At 31.7% G+C, this 18,053-nt stretch overlaps 1 protein-coding gene across 1 annotated transcript; it reads right to left on the bottom strand.

Annotated features, from left to right (window-relative positions):
• Window positions 1–596: 596 nt before the first annotated feature.
• Window positions 597–11,345, bottom strand: LOC111623817 (transmembrane protein 179B-like). The gene is made up of 5 exons (XM_023366524.1): window positions 11,016–11,345; window positions 8,346–8,536; window positions 2,314–2,448; window positions 2,054–2,135; window positions 597–1,368 (listed from the first exon to the last, which is right to left on the bottom strand). The coding sequence occupies exons 1-5, from the start codon at window positions 11,109–11,111 to the stop codon at window positions 1,219–1,221; spliced, it is 654 nt and encodes a 217-aa protein (XP_023222292.1). The 5' UTR covers window positions 11,112–11,345; the 3' UTR covers window positions 597–1,218.
• Window positions 11,346–18,053: the final 6,708 nt, after the last annotated feature.

Below are 18,053 nucleotides of genomic sequence, written 5' to 3'. Positions count from 1 at the left end.
TTTGAATTTGTTTTACTACAAACACATAAAACATGGTTAACATCGATTGCTGAACGTGCATAGATCGAACCAGAAGAACAAAACAGGAAAAAAAGTACAAATGTGGTTCGATCTCTCATTGATTTATGTACACAGTACCTTTACGAAAGACACCGCTTCATTGAAGTTACATAGCTATACATACATATGGAAGACCTTTTAAATTGCTAATTATCTATCTATTTACGTACAGTACCTACTGGAATTTGAATATATCCAAAATGAACATAAACACGTTCAATGGTTCAACGAACCAAAACAAAACAAATTTTTGACATGTTTACAATTGCCAAGTTAATGAACAGAAACGACGTTAGGCAAAGAAGTCGTTAACTTCTTCGTTCACACTCGTAAAATTCTCATTTTTTTTAATTATAATTAACTAAAAATTAACTTTATTATCGGTTTCTGGGGTGTTTCTAATTAAATTTCCTTTAATAAATTGGTTAAATGTGTCTATTGTACGGTGCTGCGCTTGGTCGCGTCGCGTCGCGTCGCGTGGGGGTGATTGTATGAAGTGTAAATAATTTATATATANTATATTTTTAAAGATTGAAAAAATTGAGCAACAGTAAATATATATGTATATATTATTATATTATATTATTGCTATATAATGATTATGATTTAATATGTTTCTAAAGCAATAAAACAAATATACAAACACAATTTAATCTAGCTAATATTGTTAATGAAACCAGTATTTTGATATTTAAATTCAATAATCAATCTTCAGAAATGATTATGTATTCACAAATGTCTACAGAAATCATTTTTTACCCTAAATATATGATTATGAAAAATTATAATGTTATTTCACTGTTTACAGACCAATTAAATATATTAGATATAATAAATGTATTATACACAGGTACATAAAAAATGATACAAACAAAAAATGATAGTTTACTAAATCAACATTAATTCCATTGTTTTATTGAACTGGCATTAAACAAAAAAGTGACTAGAAAACTATGGCATTTATATTCATGAAAAACAATAATTATTTATAGTTTAGTTGATCAAAATTGTTATTTTTCATAAAGGTAATGACTAAAAATTCGCTCAAAAATATTAAATAAATTTTAACTTTCAAACTCATTTATAAAAGATATTAAAATCTAAATTTGTGGAACCTTAACGTAATTTGTAAAACCTTAATTTTGATGTATAAACGTTTTAGGCGGTGGGAGTCAATTCTGCGATCGGTCTAACGTCCGACGACGGATCGCAAGTACCGCTGGAGCGAGCTCGAATGTTCCTCATTAAGCGGATGCAACTCGCTATAAATATTCCTATCCATAACAGTACCGATGCCCAATAAGTAAACTGAAAATAAAATAAATTTTAACTATTATTAACTTTCTATTTTTTGTTAGAATAAAATTGTTGTTTAATTGTATAATAATAATAAGTCCATTATATTGCATATGAGAAAAAAGAAATATCTGTTATCTGTCAGAAAAATTAAGATATCATCAATCAAAATGAAGATTACAGTAATATTTTAAAGATAAACTAATTCAAAAATAATAGAACTCTCCACCAATAGTTTGGTGTTAACTGGTTAACCTTTCTACCCCTGGAACTAAGAAGGTCTCTTTTAGTAAGTATGGCCAGACCTTCAATGGGATGCTGTATGGTGATGGACCACTCCCTGAAAAATCTCCTGGGGTACCTTGACCTGTCCAGACCCAATCCAAAGTCCCCCAGAGTGAGAGGCTGCCAAACCCAACCACTGTCATTTTGTTATCATTTATTTACATTTATAAATATTAAGTGCAAATAGCAAACAACAAATGAATTCAAATATAATCTCAAATACAATATTCATATAATACGATTGTTTCATTAATAACTTTTTGTCAATCTCTAAATAAAAAAATAATTTATAATTAAATATCAGTTTCAGTTTTTAATAAATACATTAATATTTTTGTTCAAAAATTGACATCAAATCCATCAAAATTATTAAAAAAGTGTACTGGTAATAAAAAACATTAACTGACAATACCTGAACCAACATTACTCCATTATAATCATCAAAAGAAGTAATTTTCTTAGATTTATATGCCATATTAAATATTTTAGAACATCTATAAAAAATATACACACAGTATTATATATTATATATATTGAAAAAAATATATATATATTATTTAAACATAAAAAATTAAAAAATACAACCAAAACACTAAAGTATATAATGTTTTAATGATTTAATGTAATATATATTTAGATATAATCATTAAATACAAAGAAAACCATGCTTACGGTTTGGTTGGATCATTATCAGTTAATTTCAAACATGTTGAATGAAAACCAATACTAAATACGCATGCAGCCACAAAAGTAGTCAAAGTAACTAGAGAATTCAACAAGAGCCATGGCATTATCCACATTGTACGTCTAAAAAATTAAGCAAACCACCATTTAAATATAATATAAAAATGACAATACATATTAAGTACTAACATTGATAAAAGGAGTTAATAAATTTCATAAATATTATTTATATTTATCTCATGACATTCAAACGTAATGTCCATGCTGGAAAAGAGAGATATGCACTGTACAAATTTTGTGGCAAATTGTGACATGGGGTAGGGGGAGTGCTAATAGAATAATAATGCTCTAAAGATTCTCAAAAATTTTATTTGAAATAATTTTTTTTGCCAAAATCATCTTGAAGAAACATTTTGATCAATCACAGCAAATTTTTGATTATTTAAATAGTTACACTTTAGTAGAACTTTTAATATGAAAGGATAATGGCAACAATTTATCCTTTACAGATAAGATTACAGATAAAGTTACTATTGAAAGATATACTACTCTCATATTACCTTTGTCTAGGACTTACTTAAGTTAGTATAATATCATCAGACCTCTTCTGTAGTAAATCTGTATTTCAATCTTTTACTTTTTCTATTGCTTATTTTTAAAATCAGCCTCATCTTGGCAGGAAATATGAATAAAATAATGTACTATTTTACAGAAATGCTTGATTCTAATATCAAGAGAAAGGAAGATTAAGTATGATAACAACATGGGGAATGTCTAGACATTTGTGACAAAATGTGACTGGGAAGGGGTAGGCAGTCAAAAACAACTTAAAAGTAGTGACATCATATTTGAAATGACCCCTCATATATACAAGGGTTGATTGATAAATAAAGTCCTCATTTTTATAAAATTAGTTTTGAAAGAGATAACAATTAAATCAGTTTTAAACAGTAATAAAAATTATCTCAATCATATTTAATATATATATATTTTTCAACATAATCTCCACTTACAGTAACTTATTACTCTGACTGTAACCAACCAATGGAGGTTCCTTATTATCATTTATTATTCAAAACACTTAATCTATTTTGCATTCTATGCATGAAAAACTTTGATTTCTTTCTCAATTCTTACTAATACAGAAACTTTGTCATCCAATGAAAAGTGTTGATGTATCATCACTACCTTTAATTTTTGTCTAATATGTTAGATCTGAGTTGTGAGTAGAGTATAAAATAAAATTAACTTCAGGTTGTTAAGTATCTTTACTGTATTTATACTGAAGTGGAGTCTTATTGTGGTGCACAAGAGAAAAACAGTTCTTTCTGGCCTTATTCTATAATTATATCTTTTGAATGCTTGTAAGATTTTGTAATATCTGATACAAGGTAGCTTCAAAAAGTTCACAGAAAAGTTGTTTATTTTCTTAGTGAATGGAATTACACACATTTAGATGACATTATCTTCAAAGTATTGGCCTTTTGCAGCAACACATTTCATACAATGGTTGTAACATGTTCTGGCACTCCCCTTATTTGTAACTGTGTGCATAGCACTTTTTGCAGTTGTAATAACCTCGTCAGAACTGTTGAATTTTCTGCCTTTCAGGAGTGTTTTCTTCTTAGGAAAGAGATGAAAATCATAAGGGGCAAAATCTGGTGAGCAGGGAGAATATGGGAGGCACATAACAGAGTGTTTACACAGTTTACACAGCTATTGTTGCACATGGATTGACTGATGAGCTGGCATATTGTCATGAAGCAAAAATCAATTTCCCAAAGCCCACAGATTGGGTCATTTTTGTCTGGATACTAGGATACAAGAAACACTACCAGGATATCCTACAGTGATTGCCTCATGCAATCACCATAGGATATCCTAATAGTGTTCCTTGTTGACTGTTCTTCCCTCTGGAATGAACTCATAATACATGATTCCGCTGCTGTCAAAAAACACTTCCAACATCACTTTTCCCTTTGAGCAACCCAACTTGAGCTTCTTCTGCCTGGGAGACACACGTTTCCAACCCAACGACTGTCTGGGAGTTGAACAAGAAATACCATGTTTTGTCACCAGTGATCATCATGTTCAACACATCTGGGTCTGCATCAACAGTGTCAATGAAATTGCTGCAAATTTCCTTATGCAATTGACAGTGGTCTGCTGTTAACTGTTTCGGAACAATGTGTTCGCAAACTCTGTATTTGCAGATCTTTGGTAAGAATGGTAAGAATGGTGTGACAGTTTCCTACCGAAATTCCACATTTTTCTGCTCAATACTGAAGCTGCAATTTAGAATTACATACATTTTTCACAAACTTTTTGAAGCTACCTTGTACATTAAAGTTCAAGATACTATATTAGAATGAATCAAAGGAAAGTCAAAGTTTTTCATGTACAGAATGCAAAAATAGATTGAGTGTTTATAAAAATGTCTCTAAATGGCAATTATAAATATGGATGATTAAAATGATGTTTAAAAACTAATTACATTATTCAACTTCTATCCAAACTCATTTATAAATAAATTATTGTATTTCTTTCTTCAATTATATGCTGAATGAAATATTAATAAATAATAATCAATATATATTATAAAGGTAAGTGTACAATGTGCATGCTGCTAAAACTCAAAAACGAGTCCTGGTACGATCAAGAGAGTTATATGGTGTGGTAGCCCTCTATCCCCCCATCAATGAAGAAGGTTACCGTTTTTACCTGAAGGGCATGCTGTTGAAGATATAAGGGCTGGAAGTTTCGCCCTCTAGAAATTTCTAGAACAGTCCAGAACATTCAAGTGTATTCGAGAGCATTCCACAACATTCCAGAATGTTCTGGGATATTCTGGAACATTCGGGAACATCCTGGAACATCCCAGATCATTGTGGAACATTCCAGAACACTCTCGAATGTTGCAGCATTTTCTGGAACATTGTGGACCATTCAAAGCCTTTTTTGTATGGGTGGGACTACCCAATGGTGGGGGTATATAAAGCGAGACCTGTCGTGGGTTCGAACATCAGTTTCTTATCAGTGATGAAGGGAAGAACCGAAAAAGAAGTGAAAATTCCATAGTAGTGCAGTGAGTGAATAAAAACAGTGAAGTGTGAGTAGTCAAAGTGATACATTGACTGAATATAAATCAAAAATAAAGTGTGATTTAATTTATATTTTATACAATGCCCAAACTTAAAAGAGGAGGAGCTCTTGCCAGTTCTGAAGCAAAACAGCAAAAACAAAAAGAACAGCGAAAAAAACGAAACAGTCGAAGAGCGCGAGGCACATTTACGTTCCCAACGAACGAGAATGAGCAACCAGAGTGGCCCTTCAACCAATAGAAGTTAATATCTTTTGAACTTTGCAGCTTTTGGAGAAGCCCAAGAATGTCATTAATAATTGGGAGAAGAGTGTTCTTGTTTTTAATCTGGTGAAGGGTCACCTGGCTGTCTGTGAAGATGTTGATGCTCCTGCATTTGATGATATTCTGGAGAAACTGAGTATATTCCAGAGCTTTCAGAATAGAAAGCGACTCTGCTTGATTGTTGGAGCAATTGTCATCAGAATATCATCACAAATAAAAGATGAATAAAATAATGATACAGTCAAATAAGTCTCTCATATTGTGATTTTCATATGTTAACACATGTACATTTTGTTTCTCTTGTTTTTCTCTTCTCCTTTCAAACAATGTTGTCATTCATTGAGTTCATTACTTTAAAAATTTATCTTTTGTGAATTTGTTAGTGCATTTTTTAGTTCTGCAAATTCCAATATCTACAACAAATATTTGTATTTCTATTGCTACTTAAACCAAGCTTTATGCTTACTTAATTTTAAAAAATAGATATTTTTTAAATGGATTGTGTTTACTTGGATATTTATTTTAGTTATGATTTTTTCTATCAAACTCTAATTTTTAATAAATAAATCAAACAAAGCTGAAAATAGTCAACTTCAAAATAAATAGTAGATAGGTGCACATTAGAAACTGTAACTAGGTGATAAGAAATGTTCACCCAGAAAATTTTCTGTAACATTAGCCTAAGTGAACATTTCTTATCTGATTAGTCAACTTCAAGCCATTCAAGTGTGTATTTTCTTAATTCATTATTACTGTATATGAAAGTAGAAGTAAAATCTCCATTTTGTAATAATTTATCACTTAGTTGATGTGGCCTATGATATAGAAAATTTAAATAAGATTAATAAAAATTTTAAATAAATTGTATCTGCTGTAACAGATTTAAGAATTACATTTAAATTTCAATAAAATCAATAATTCTCTAGCTAAGTGTAATAAAATAATATATAAATAATTATTATCTCTTTAGTTTATATTTTTTATCTCAAGTATTAGATAACAGATAGAAAATTACCACTCTGCAAGTTTAAAATTGTTTACTAAAGGCTACAATTAATTTATAGTTTATTTGTTTAAATTAATTTTTAAAAATCTTAATTCTATAATGATATTTTTATTAAAAAATAAATTAATCATTTTTTTTGTAATATATGCACACTTAATATACAATAGAATCCAAATTATCTGAGGTAATGTGGATCAATGCTACCTTGGATAATTGACAACTTGGGTAAAATGGATGCCATGGCAATTTCAGATTTAAAAATTATGAACATGAAAGATTTATAGGATATATCTCTTTAAAGCCTATTTTTTGCTTTAGTGAATTTAATTATATATAAGTATTATTTTTACATAAAAATTTTGAGCTCTCGAGTAGTGGCACTTCCTACCAGTTTTTGTTCCATTCACATTAAATTCATTTGTGAAAATTAATTTTTATTCTCTGCTCTCAGTTTAATCTATGGCTTTAACTGTTTAAGCAGCAAACTGTTTTTACACCAACTTTACCACATAGTTCCTGTAAAAAACTCAATACTTTCTTCTTTTAACACATTTTATAGTTTTTCTTCTTAACTTTTTAGGAATGAAACTCCCTTTATAGCATGCAATTCTATACAAAAAATTATATTTCTGCTAAGACTACTAAAAGGGGTAAAAATATGCCAAAATGATGATTTCTTGCTTAGAGCAAAATCAATTCCTTTTGCAATCTGAGTCCATTCTATTAGCTTCAGACCCAACTATCTGAAAAAACTATCATGAGAAAAACAAGAAAAAACATCACATTGCCCAGGATATCTTCAACTCTTCCTGGCACTTAGATGTAACATGCTCAGTGCATTCTTTATTCATTTATTATTCTTTAAATCAAACACTCATAAGTCAGGGTGGCCTTTGTGCTCTCTGGTAAACAAACATATGCATCCTACATGTTTCTAAGAAATAGAATTGGCAAGATTTTTTAAACCTTTAACGGTTCAATCTGATCTGGTGGTCTCCACGGACATTTGGAAGCAAAAACAGCATTTAACAAAGTATTTGACTTCACTTTTATAACCACTGAAAAGAGGGATTTTTTGGATGAATAAAATAAAAATGTTACATTTGCTGATTTCAAGAAATACTCAGATGATTTTATTCCCAGATATTTTATTTAAATGAATTTTGGATTGAAGTTTTTGACAATCTCTCTTCAGTAAAGGTACAGTCTGCAACAGAGTTTACACCAATTTTTTGAGTCTGACATAAATCACGGTAACAATCCTTATTACTGCGATTGAGGTCGGAGCAATTCTTGAACTCGGGTGAATGTCAAATTCAAAGGACATAACATTTCATTTTATTTGTCCAAATCCCCTTTTAAGTGATTGTAAAAGCAAATGATTATATCCAGCAAATACTGTTAATTTTAGTTTTGTACTATTTAACTCTTTACCACCAAATATGTTTCATTTTTACAAAATAGATGTTTCCTTGTATCCATCTGTAACCCACTTCAATGCAGAATTGCTATCAAATACATTGTACTAAAAAAAGTTTTTCTATGCAACAGGTGTTGAAAATAAATGAGGCCATTTTACTTACAGAACATAATCATTTTTGCTTTAATAAAATATTATATATCAAACAATAAGAAAATTTTTAGACTTACCCAATATGTTGATCTCTAAAAGCAACCAATGCTGCATATCCATGGTAACCAGTCATTGCAAATGCATAGAGCAAAGTAATTGCAGGTAAATACAATTCAAAATCACAAATAGGTACTTTTCCACAATCTTCATTTTCAACAACAACCTTAGGTTTCTCAGAAAACAGAAAACATTTTCCCGATACATTGGACTAAAAAAGTTCAATATAAATAATAAAAATATTTTATAATGTATTTTAAATAAATTAAAGTTAATAATAAAATTAATTATAAATAGATAAACATACTAGACATAATGCTATCAAAAACTAATAAATACTTTCTGACATCTTGCCTTTCTGAAAGAAAATTTTAATGGATTTTAACAGAACTTTTGTTTTTTTTTAAAGATTTTAAGATATTTTAAGTAATAATTATTAAACCATGGCTTACATTTTAATGAAAGCTTATTTGTTTTTGATTAATATAAAAACACATTAATAGTATTTAAATTCTAGTTTTGATTAATTGCATGATTTCTGAAATTAGTACTTTTCGTAAAATTAACCAATTAGCAAGTTTCTAAACATATGTAGACAAAGAAAAAAGCTGACTATTAAACAACAGGTATTGATACATAAGATACAGCAGAGCCACATCAGGCAATATAATTGTTGGTAAATTGTCCCATTCCCAGGATATTTACAGTATTATTTTTATTTTATACCATACTATATAAAAATTAGAAGTAGAAATGAGTATACTGTACATAACAGATGAAACTTATTTTTTATATTCACTCAAACACAACAATGAGAAATTTTTCTTGCTCATTTTATGTATGAAAAATAGTTTGAATTAACATATTCTAAAGTATAGAAGTATGTGTGTTAGTGTGAATGCTATTCCTATTCTGGCTGCACCTCAGTGGACAAAAAGTAAATCAGTAGGCCAATCTTAGTGTTTCCATCACTTTCACCTGGCCCCGGTGAACCCGATCTCTCCAATATATATAAACAGATTAATGTTGATTCTATTAACAGTATAAATCAAATCTAGCTAGTTCCTTTATGTTGTTAGATCAACATTTTTCAATCTGTAATTTGCAAATTCAGAAGAATTTCAAGCTATTCTTTATAATGTGTTTTTCTAGTTTTGTGAAAATGTTTCCTTAATATAAACAGATTGGGAAAATACCATATTAGATTAACTGTAAAAAATTAAAATGGAGGAAAAGGTAAAAGAGTAACAAAATTTTTAAAGGCATTTTATGGAAACACACACAAAAAAAAAGTGATAAAATAACAAATAGGAAATATCAATAAAAAACCAAGAAGATAAAAAACTAAGGAGGAAAATAATTTTTCCTAATTATTCTATCATTCAGTTGAAGTTGCTCAAAAAAATGTTTGAATTAGATTTAATTTACATTTGAAGAGTATCCTTAACATGTATTTTTCATTATTCATTTATAGTTTTGCAAAAAAATTTTATTACTGATAAAAAGACAGAAATAACTGCTGTATTTATAATGATAAAATTAAATCTTCATTAATTATATTTTAAAATAAAATGTATCTTTTTTACACTAAATTATTAAAAATTAATATTACTTAAAGATAAATTCTACCTTTAATATCAATCTTAATTTGATTTGTGAAAGATTGTATTTGTGGCAAAATGGTATTTTTATTTATAAACTTTAAGAAATAAACAACGATTTAATATCATCACCGAATTAGCAAACCACTAAACATTAAAACTGTGTTAAGTTCTTCATATTATTTTCTTATCTTTCTCGCTATGCATTTACATTACACAAAACAATTAATTCACTCCAATAATAATTCAATTGCAAAATTTACGTCCAATTTTATATTAAATAATACTAAGTATTGTAATTAAAATAAAAATGTTAAGTAAGAATTAAATTTACAGGTAGAATTTTCCCCTAAACCTCTCAAATTATAGAAGGTTGATAATCTTCAGGATAAAATAAAAATGTTAAGTAATTATATACTTACGTAAATGTTCTCTATTTTTAATATTCATGACTTCTTCAGTTAAAGGTTGATAATCTTCAGGATAAAAATAACCATTAGGCATGTTGGCATCATAAGGATGATATGAACTATCTTGTGGATAATCACCAGACTTAATCCACATGTCAGACTGTCCGTCACTCCCTAGTGTTGGATTACCATCTCTTATTGAAGAGTTGTAAAGCATTCCTATAATTTTAATAATATGTTAATACAAAATAATAACATATTAATTAAATGTTTAAAATTTTAATTATTAATACCATTATTAGATTGTTGTATCNATTAATTCACTCCAATAATAATTCAATTGCAAAATTTACGTCCAATTTTATATTAAATAATACTAAGTATTGTAATTAAAATAAAAATGTTAAGTAAGAATTAAATTTACAGGTAGAATTTTCCCCTAAACCTCTCAAATTATAGTCCAACAATTGTCAATGCGTTTAAGGATTTAAGTTGTGTGATTTTCCAAAAATTGGATACGTAACAAACATAATATTAATTAATATAATAAATTTGCTTTTATTGCGTAAGTTTGCAGGTAAGAAAACTTACATAATAAGACAAATTTAAATCGAAATATTTCATAAGAAGTAAACCATACGACGAATTTCATATTTAAAGAGTAGTGAGAAATTTTTACCTTTATAATTGCTAAGCAGATAGTAATCATTAATCCGCATACGAACACACTAAAGTACAAAATAGTCGACAGCAACAATTGAAAGTGTAGGACCATTTTTACAGGTTTAAGGCGGACGAACTCGACTTAGATATTGCGAAAAACGATTCGAAATTCATTTAATGTAGAAATGCGAAACTCGTATAAGAAGGAGGCGTATCCCGTCACGAGAATGTTTACAAAGTCAACGAAATTTAATTGGCTCGTTCAAATTTATGTTTTGTTCTACGATAATAATTGTTTCCGGAGCGTTTTTATAACATTTCTGCGAGAAAGTTTTGAGATTTACGTCGCAACGGAGCGTAACTCACCTAAAACTTCCGGAAATGGGAAAGTCGCTTTCGAACGACGGTCGAATTCCGACATTATCGTCGATATATTTCCACCGACACCGTAACCTCCGTCCGCGTCGTGACATCGATTTGACGTCATTTTTATATTTTAATAATGAGAAAATGATGAAATGACGTCAAATCGACGCGAAAGTTTGCGTCGTTGTAATAGAACGATCGTGTCTTCAGTTCGGTTCGTAGTATATTATTGCCCGGGTAGAAGTCGAATCGTTTCCGATCGAACAATCAGAAGTCAGAACAGTTCGATATGTTAGATTGGGTCGTGTTTCATAAGTGATTAATTAATGTACTTTTTTAAATATAAAATTATAAGTTATAGTTTCTCATTTTTTAAAATATCGAATATGTTTAAAAATAGTAGGCTAATTAGATAACGAGAATTATATAAAATCGTTTTTAAAACATAAATACTGTATACTCACTATACAACATGGTCTTTCGCGTTGTACGGACCCACCGGTAGCCTAATGGATAAAAAACTTTTTTTTTTTCAATTTAGAAAATCTTTTCGGAAGAAGCAACCGTTACTGACAACAAGAAATATATTCCTAAAGAAATGGCTAAATTTTAAAAGCAAACAACTAAACGATTATCTATCTATCTATCTATATATACAGTATATATATACAGAGCCGGCCCTACCATACAGCGAACGGAGCAGCGGCTCCAGGCGCTAAGTCCTAGGGGGCGGCTCAGTGGTAAAGAAAATTAAAGGGTATAAATTAGGGGCAACCAAGGGGGCGCCATAATAGGATCTCGCTCCATCCTAAAACTTGCATCGGGCTGGCACTGTATATATATATATATGGACGTGTGTGTCCCTATATTTCACTTTTCAGCCAAAACTATACCTCGCAAATGAATGGTGTTTGTATTTGGTAGTAGCCCCGAGTCTCCATTCGTGCACTATGGTGGATGCATCTCGACAGCTATAAGGGTGCGGGAGATATGGGCTTGAAAGTGGTTGAAAGTGGAAGATTTTCTATTTTGATTTTAAAAATTTTCGTATTCGAATTCGAATTGGTTCGATTATAGAACGATTATAAACGTTCCAGAAAATTGATCAAATTGAAAATAGTTCGTTTGACTGGATGTAAAAATTCTCTAATTAGTCTGGAAACGGGGACCTAATTCTTGCATTCTGTGAAAAACGGGTAAGATTGGCTATAATGTAATTATCTTAATCTTCACTAGCGTTACTTTTTGCCCACAAATAAAAACCCAGCGAAGCCGGTCCTTGCAGCTAGTTATAAATATAATTCAAAATTTTCCCGGAGTACATACACGATTTTAAGACGCATTTTATTTATTCAAATAAAGATACTCCATCCGTCCACGGAAGCTGCGCGAGCTGTGTTTTCAAATCAAAATTTAAGCCATTTTGAAACTTATGAAAAATTACTTTGATTACATAAACCAACGATATATATAAATTTTTTAAAACTATTTTCACGCTTACATTATTTTAAATATAATACGTGACACTAATAAGTATGTAAGAATGCGTAACATACTTCATCGAAAGAAATCAAAGGCTGGCATATACGGTATTACGAAGTATAATAATAGAGGAGAAGGTGGTATTACGGAACACTGCGGGTATTACGGAACCACCCTATTTCGAACCGATAATAAAGGCGAACTGTAGCGGAATGTGACCGAACCGAACTAGGCAGACATCCATAGCCAGGGGAAAACCCGTTTTACTTCAGTTAAACGGTCGTCCGTATTTAATCAGCAAACTTGTTTTTTTCAAAAATCGCGAGTTTTGAATACTAAGCGAATTTAATTATTTTTAAAATATAAATCGCGTAGTTGTAGGTTCACCGGTGCGCGTATTCCGTTCCAGAGACTTAGGGATACGTATTAATCCGCGCGATTCTCACGTTTTTAAAGTTTGGTGCCGACAGGAATTAAGTTAACCCAAGACGTAGACGCGCGAAATACGGACCCCATCGGCGCTTTTAATACGGAACCCAACTCCCCCGGTGTTCGGTATTACCAACAAATTCAAACCATAAAATAATGTTTTAAAGTTTTATTTTATTTACGAAAACATTTTTTTAATTTAAATACTATCTTAACAAGAAATAAAATGTAAGATAACAATCGAAATTTTCATTTTTTTCACGAAAAAAATATCGTCTGCTTACAAAATAGCGAAACNATATTAATCTGTGCGATTTTCACGTTTTTAAAGTTTGGTGCCGACAGGAATTAAGTTAACCCAAGACGAAGATACTGAAATACGGACCCCATCGGTGCTTTTAATACGGAACCCAACTCCCCCGGTGTTCGGTATTACCAACAAATTCAAACCATAAAATAATGTTTTTACGTTTTATTTTATTTACGAAAACATTTTTTTAATTTAAATACTATCTTAACAAGAAATAAAATGTAAGATAACAATCGAAATTTTCATTTTTTTCACGAAAAAAATATCGTCTGCTTACAAAATAGCGAAACTGAGCATGCGCGAAGTGACAGCATCGTCTGGTAAAGTAAATGGTCTACAAGTAAGTTGAAACTTTTACGTTTATTTATTTGAAAAATAACAATAAATGTATTTAGTTAATATTCATAATACCGCCTTCTCCTCTAATAATTTAGTTAATATTCGTGTTAATAATAATAATATTCTTTATTATTATTATTATTAAATCATTTTTGCGTTAAAATACATTGGAGTAAATGATTTTGTAATTAACATTTTTTGTACTTTCCTATTTGTTTTTGGCTACATTAAAGCATTTTTTGAAAATATACAGTAAGGTTCCATATTACCACCCGATTTTCTCTAAGCCTACTTTCGGACTTTTTGTACAAAAGCCTTCAAAAACCATACTTGTAGTTACACTAACGAAAAATCCAATTAGGAACATTTAGTTTAATAGTTACAAGTACTTTTTGCACAAAAAATGTGGGTGTAGTTATGCTACCTTGTTTACAATTCACTAAAATGTAATTGGGGTTCCATAATACCACCTTCTCCTCTATGTATTTGCGATATTCATTTTCCGCTACGGGCGCTACGGTAAGTCTCGGCCAATGCGTTCCCGCGGCTAAAAGCGTAACTTATCCGTGGATGCTACGCACAAAAATATCGTATAACGCTTCCGATGATTCTTCCCTATCGTCGCGCCACTGATCTGTATCCTATTATCATTCGAGCAACCAATACGTCTTAAACGTAACTTAAATCTTTACAATGTTTTAAGATTTGGCACTCGTCCCAGTCTGACAGCGTACTTAAATGCCACCCGACTTTAAGCGCTTCGTTATATTCCAGTCTGTGATCAAAATTTAAAGTTTGTTTGTTTTGTTAATTAAGGTACGGCAACGCGAACTCGAACGATCCGCCTGGGGCAGGGGTCGGCAACCTGCGGCTCGCGAGCCACAAGCGGCTCTTTGGATGTGAAGCTGCGGCTCTTTAGTTCCATACGCAAATATTATTTATTTTATCAAAAAACAACAACATTTAAAAATCGTTCTGAATCGATTAACGAGGATTAGGCACCGATTCTATCTCTCAGCCACTTGTACTCGCTTTTCACCGTACCTTTCCCCCGTGACACGCGTCGTCACTATCGTCAGTCCGTCGGAAGCTCTCGAATGACGCCGTCGTCGGATGTTTCTATTATCTAATTTGTTGTGAAAAACACTACTTATATATGAATAAATAGATAGTTTTTTTTTTATCAAAAAACTTTATTTATGCGAGTACTATTTATTGTTGGCAAGAAAAAATTTTGTGGCTCTTTAAAAACTTTGAAATTTTGTAAATTGTAATTTTGGCTCTTCCGACTCAAAAGGTTGCCGACCCCTGGCCTAGGGGATGCCTCCCGGAAGAAGCGGAGAAAACCCGGAAAACTCCACGTGGCCGGCCCGTCCCGGCCTAGGCGCAAACCCGCCGCCGAACTCCCGGTGTTCGGGGAACGAAACCGCTCGGCCACTGTTGGGCCGAAATTTAAAGTAACCTCCCGATCACTAAAAACGATTTTTTGCAAATGTGTACAACTCGGCAAGCCCGACGTCGCGACGAAGACGGAAATTTTCTCGCGTGCCATAAAGTTATAAAAAGCCATTGCGAGAGTGATATTCCGGGTGGTTATCCAGCGGACGACGTCGGTATTGGTTGGTCATTCGCCATGTATCCAGTATGGCGAGAAGTTTGAAGATTTAAAAATTACCCGATTTAGTAATAAGACAGCGGTTTGAAATACAAAATGAAATATTTATGAATTCACACGCGGTGGAGAAAATCCGTCCAGAATATTCGTTATCGTTTTACTAGAATGGGGCTACGTAGGAAACTGCTATATCGTTATCATACAAAAGTATTTATAAAAGTTTATTTTCATCAAGCGATCATAATACAGAATAAATTCAAATTTAAAAAATATTTTGTTGAACTTTCTCGAAATCTTATATTTTTAAAAATTAACAAAGTTTCCGCAGACAATTGACGCGCGACAACAATATCTTTGTTTTTCGATTGTCATATCGAAGCGATTTGTTTTGTTGCCGCGTTTTCGAGCGATTTTAGAGAAAGATGAGTCGAAAGACGAAATGTTTTAGGAGATGGATTGGTAGGATCTTCCTACGAAGACCTCCAATTCGAGAGAGGTGTGAGCGGAGAGTGGAAGAGAGAAATGATTCTCCACAGAATGCAGACGTCAGCGGGCTTCCGGCAGAATCGTCGGAATATCCAAAAGGATTCAGAAGTTGGGGACTACCGCCAGAGTCCTCGGAAATTCAAAAGGATCGAGACGTCGGTGGGCTTCCTTCGGGGTCCTCGAAGCATCGTCCCGAACTTATAGAGAGGGACAACCCCGAGATATATTGGGACCAGACGAAGAAGGCTTTCGTTAAGTTCGAAAAGAAGTTGGAGGTCGAAGCAAATTTCCAGCGCGCAATGTTCGAAGGTCCTCCGCAAAGTAAGAAGTTCGAGATAAACCGGAACTTCCCTTCTTGTTGCTTCGGAAGGATCTAGAAATCAAAAACTCGTTTCTCTTACCAACGACGTTTGGAGTAATTGCTACTTTGACAGATTACGCATTCGCTTAATTCGTTTCATTCATTGACGAAATATTTAAACTCAAATTTAATTTTACAGTCCTGGTATGAGGGTTGCTAGTATGACCGAAGCCGAAAAGGAATTTAAGGAATTTCATAAACAATTTTCCGGTTTATTTGAGAGAATGAACGGAAACCTATAAAACTATGGGACGGATCTCGGTCGTTAGTCGTGAAAGGGAGATTATATAACCGATCTGCGTCGTAAATCTCGGATTGGATAATAATACCCGCATTTGAGGAATACCCGGGATGTGACAGTTTACCTCGGATTCCAATTTAAATCACGGATGTGACGGAAGGATGATTCGTAAATGAACTTAATTCGAATGAAAGAAGCCGAAGTCACTCCCGATGATTGTTGTGAAAAGATTGCGAGAGTGGTGTATTTTATCGTCATTACGATTTAACATTGGTCAACGAAGCGATCTTAATAACGTTTCAAATAAGCGGTAAATCACGAATATTTATTTACTCGATTCTCATATTGTATCTACAGTAATTGTATTTATGTATTAATAATATGTGAATCAATTTATAAGTGCATTTATTTCATTTAGGTTTCGTTCGTAGTTACATTAATAAATGTGTTATTCGGAGATCTTTGCTTTTATCGGCAAATTCTCGTTTGGATGTTTAATATTTTAAGTATTATAAAAGATTTTTACGTGTAAGCTATTTAGAGCACGTAATATTTCACGAAATGAAGATTTTTTGATAGATAACACTAAGAAGAGAAACATAATTTAAAGTTACTTTAAAATTAAAATTGGACGTAGGCTAATGGACAATGAACAAAACGCGGGAATAAGACTCGAAGTCGCCAATTAAACTGTTTAAAAACATTTATTTCGATTCAAAATTTGGCCAAATTAAACGAGCGTAAATATTTAAATTCTACTCGTCGTAAGTCACTTCGTACGCTCTGTTAGTACAGGATCGGAAGACTTTTTCAGACTGTTTATTTTCCCATTTAATTGTAAATTTATCAGCCTAAAATGAGATTTTCAACGGTTATATCAATTGTGTGATATTTTTAATGCCGATAAGGAGCCGTTCATTAATTACGCGCGCAGTTTTGATCCATTTTTGACCCATACTTTGCTATTGCGTACTTTTAGCAAATCTCTCCCGTTTAACTACGGTTTACGTGTACGATAGCACCCCCTACATTGAAATGACTAAAACTTCTAANACGCGACCAAGTCCAACCCGAGACTTTTTTAGTTATAGGTGCCTTCACGCGCGCCAGATTATCGCGTGACGAGTATATATTTTATAAGAGCAAGTTCGTATCCCACTAATACTACTAAAAATGTCTACGTAGACAATTCCTCGACGGCTTCCCTGTCCGCCGTGTACAATAACGTAATTTTTGCTACACCTCTCCCTTTTAAACTGTATACGCAATTAATAAACGGCTGGTTAAATTATTTTTAAAATTTACTAATCTCACCTTAGGTTTAGTTTTCACACAAGCGATTACCTAAAAAATTTAAAAATTGAAGCATTCAATTTCGTATTAAAAATTAATTTAAATATTAAGTTACTTACTTTGGATTTTACA

This window comes from Centruroides sculpturatus, unplaced genomic scaffold (assembly GCF_000671375.1).
Source record: "Centruroides sculpturatus isolate CEXI.00-Female unplaced genomic scaffold, Cexi_2.0 scaffold162, whole genome shotgun sequence".
NCBI lineage: Eukaryota > Metazoa > Arthropoda > Arachnida > Scorpiones > Buthidae > Centruroides > Centruroides sculpturatus.
The sequence above is the reverse complement of the archived record's forward strand: the minus strand, read 5'-3'. Positions and strand labels throughout refer to the sequence as shown.

Coding starts and splice junctions, on each gene's coding strand:
- LOC111623817 (XM_023366524.1), bottom strand. CDS start 11,111: ATGGTCCTACACTTTCAATTGTTGCTGTCGACTATTTTGTACTTTAGT. Junction 8,537..11,015: donor TCTGCTTAGCAATTATAAAG/GTAAAAATTTCT, acceptor GAACTTTTTTAG/TCCAATGTATCGGGAAAATG. Junction 1,369..2,053: donor ATGGAGTAATGTTGGTTCAG/GTATTGTCAGTT, acceptor TTTTATTTTCAG/TTTACTTATTGGGCATCGGT.